Source organism: Peromyscus leucopus, chromosome 3, assembly GCF_004664715.2.
Source record: "Peromyscus leucopus breed LL Stock chromosome 3, UCI_PerLeu_2.1, whole genome shotgun sequence".
Classification (NCBI taxonomy): domain Eukaryota; kingdom Metazoa; phylum Chordata; class Mammalia; order Rodentia; family Cricetidae; genus Peromyscus; species Peromyscus leucopus.
Genome location: NC_051065.1, coordinates 13,221,386 through 13,224,096, shown reverse-complemented (window position 1 = coordinate 13,224,096; position 2,711 = coordinate 13,221,386). Strand labels below are relative to the sequence as shown.

The 2,711-nt window shown below is 40.3% G+C and overlaps 1 protein-coding gene across 1 annotated transcript; it reads right to left on the bottom strand.

Annotated features, from left to right (window-relative positions):
- Nucleotides 1-1,644: 1,644 nt before the first annotated feature.
- Nucleotides 1,645-2,493, bottom strand: Smim30 (small integral membrane protein 30). The gene has a single exon (XM_028871784.2). The coding sequence runs from the start codon at nt 2,462-2,464 to the stop codon at nt 2,285-2,287; it is 180 nt and encodes a 59-aa protein (XP_028727617.1). The 5' UTR covers nt 2,465-2,493; the 3' UTR covers nt 1,645-2,284.
- Nucleotides 2,494-2,711: the final 218 nt, after the last annotated feature.

The following is a 2,711-nucleotide window of genomic DNA, read 5'->3' as shown; positions in this document are numbered from 1 at the left end:
AATGAAGTGTTTTTTTTTTTTTTTTTTTTTTTTTTTTAGTATATTAAACAGTAATTATTTAGTGATAAGTCAGAGGTTGGGAGTATGCCCACATATAATGGAACACGTATGGAGACAAATGTTGTCACTTGTGGGAACTGGTTCTCTCTTCCCACTATGTGGATACTGAGGATCCAGCTTGGGTTATCAGTAAAAGCAAGCACCTTTATCCAGAGTCATCTCCATGGCCCAGCGAAGCTATTTTTAGAAAGCGTCCCTCCCCTCCCCTCCCCCCACTTCTGCTTTTAAGGATAAAATAGGAAATTGCAGGGTTTTTTTTTTTTTTTTTTTTTTTTTTGCTTTTTTTGAGACAAGGTTTCTCTGTGTAGTTTTGCGCCTTTCCTGGAACTCATTCTGTAGACCAGGCTGGCCTCAACTCACAGATGTCCGCCTGCCTCTGCTGGGATTAAAGGTGTGCGCCACCACCGCCCGGCTGAAATGGCAGTTTTTTAAAACATTCTTTGGAGTACTTATGGAAACACATTGTTAGTAAAACCTGTTTTCCTGTAGTCTCATTTTGAATACTCTAAAAATAGTACCTGGGGGTAACTAAATGACTGTGATTTAAAATACGCTTTACATTAGATTCGTCCCATCCTAGTGGAAAAGCTGAGACATGCAGGGATGAGAAAGCAGCCTTTGTCTGAATCAGCTGCAGCGAGCCAGTGTACAAAGATGACTGTCCCGCCTCTCGTATCTTTCCTGGTTTCCTGAGCATGCTCAAACAAGTTTTAGTACCTCTGGTATCTTTCCTTGTTTCCTGAGCATGCTCAAACAAGTTTTAGTAACTGCCATTGACCCCAAGCAAGACTGTTGGCATCTTCTCTGGTGAAAGATAAAATACCTCCAAAACCAGTAAACATATCTGGTTCCCATGCCTCTGTCATGTAAGCACCCCTCACCACCTTTGACTGTCCATCAAAACTCTGGGGCACGCCACAGACCTTCACTTTTGTTTGCCACAGCCTGCTTCCTGACAGAAGTCAAAGCACTAAAGGCTATCTGGAGAGCTACAGATTGGACAACACAGTTTTGGGAACAACTTAATTATCCACTTTCATTGAAAACATAGTCTAATTTACCGAGACTACTTCATTCCAGCCGAATCTTCTGACTCAAACAAAGGCCTGAAGACCGTTGCCAAGCACGAGCTTCAGGCCCCACTTTCCCTTCTGCTATACAATACAGAGAGAGACTTAGGAACTGAGATTCTGGTGGAACATAGGATCTGAAGTTATTCTTGAGTTCTAACAGGTTTGAGTACTTTTCCTTGAACTTATAGTAACATTCAAAATACAGATTTTAACCGAAAAGTTTGTCCAGGGCCCAACAATGTGCATTTAGAAGCTCTGTAATCTGTTGGTTTGGGGACTCTTTATTTACTATGGCAAAGAAGGTGTGCCCATTTATTTAGCTGGTGTACAAATCAATGCGGCCAATACATTTCTTTCTGTACTTGTGGATTTTCTACCAGAGGCCTCTCCTATCCCAAAGACGCTCATTTCTCATCCACCGTGATCTGTTAAGGTAAGGTAACCAGGCTCTCTCTACTCATTTAAAAATAACTAGTCCACACATAGATACAAACAGACCAAAATAACCAGATTCACTTATGGCATAATGGACATGTATTTGATACAGTACTCCTCACAAAGGAGATGTTACTCAACTAATATAAAGTTTTTTTTTAACAAATCTTTTCTCCATTTTAGAATTAGACATGTTGAGTACATTTTAGTTCATCTTTTTCTCAGACATAAAAATTTCAATTTTTGGCTATTTAATATCTAAGTACAATATCAACTAGGGAGATAGAACAACAACAAAAAATACAGAGAAAAAGATTCCCCCAGAATTCCAGAGGCAGTGATTAATACAGCAACAATGTTGATTTACTAGATTCTGAGCAAATCCTTCCTTCCTCCAATGTCATGTGCTTTAACAATCTAGAAAGCATGGAATAATGCTTATGCAAATTTAAGCCCTCTTTGACCCCCTTCCTAAGCAGCAAATACAAACCATCGGCCATTTTCTTAGTGCACTCTTTGTTGTAAAGACTCCCCACTCCCACCCGACCCCATCTACTCCCCTCTTAGGAAAAACAACCAAGTAAATGTGAAATCATCCTCTTAACTGTAACCCTCTTGCTGGGAACAGGAGAGATCAAACCTTGGGTTTGGCCTCAATAGCACAATGGTTTTCAGTCTGGCCAGGGTGAAGTCTAATTCAGAAGAGTCCTCCAGAGTCACATCTGTCCATTTCGCTTTCTGGCGTATATCCCCAAGCAAGCACAGATGCCTGTAATGCTGAGAACCACTCCCAGTAAGAGTGCAATCGCATCTCCAGCTTCTACAGCTTCAACAACTGGCAGAATCAACAGCAGTGAAGTGAGGACTAAGATCAACTGTGTTGACACCGAATTCATGATGTTGGGGTCTGGCGGGCCGAACTTCCCTAGAAATTAAACACAGAAACAAAAGAAACTGTCAAAAAGTTCTACTTTTTTAATGACAATATAAAATATACAGCAATCTTTGATGCTGGAGTTTGTGAATCACTTCAGAGTTTGTCATTTTACACATGACAAAACTAAGGAAGTTGTACTTAAAGACAGTCATTTTTAGGTTAATCTCATGACAACACCCTAGTTCCGAAATTCCAGTAATTCCAAC

What these genes read in the sequence shown, in the direction of transcription:
- Smim30 (XM_028871784.2), bottom strand. Translation starts at nt 2,464, where the DNA reads ATGAATTCGGTGTCAACACAGTTGATCTTAGTCCTCACTTCACTGCTG.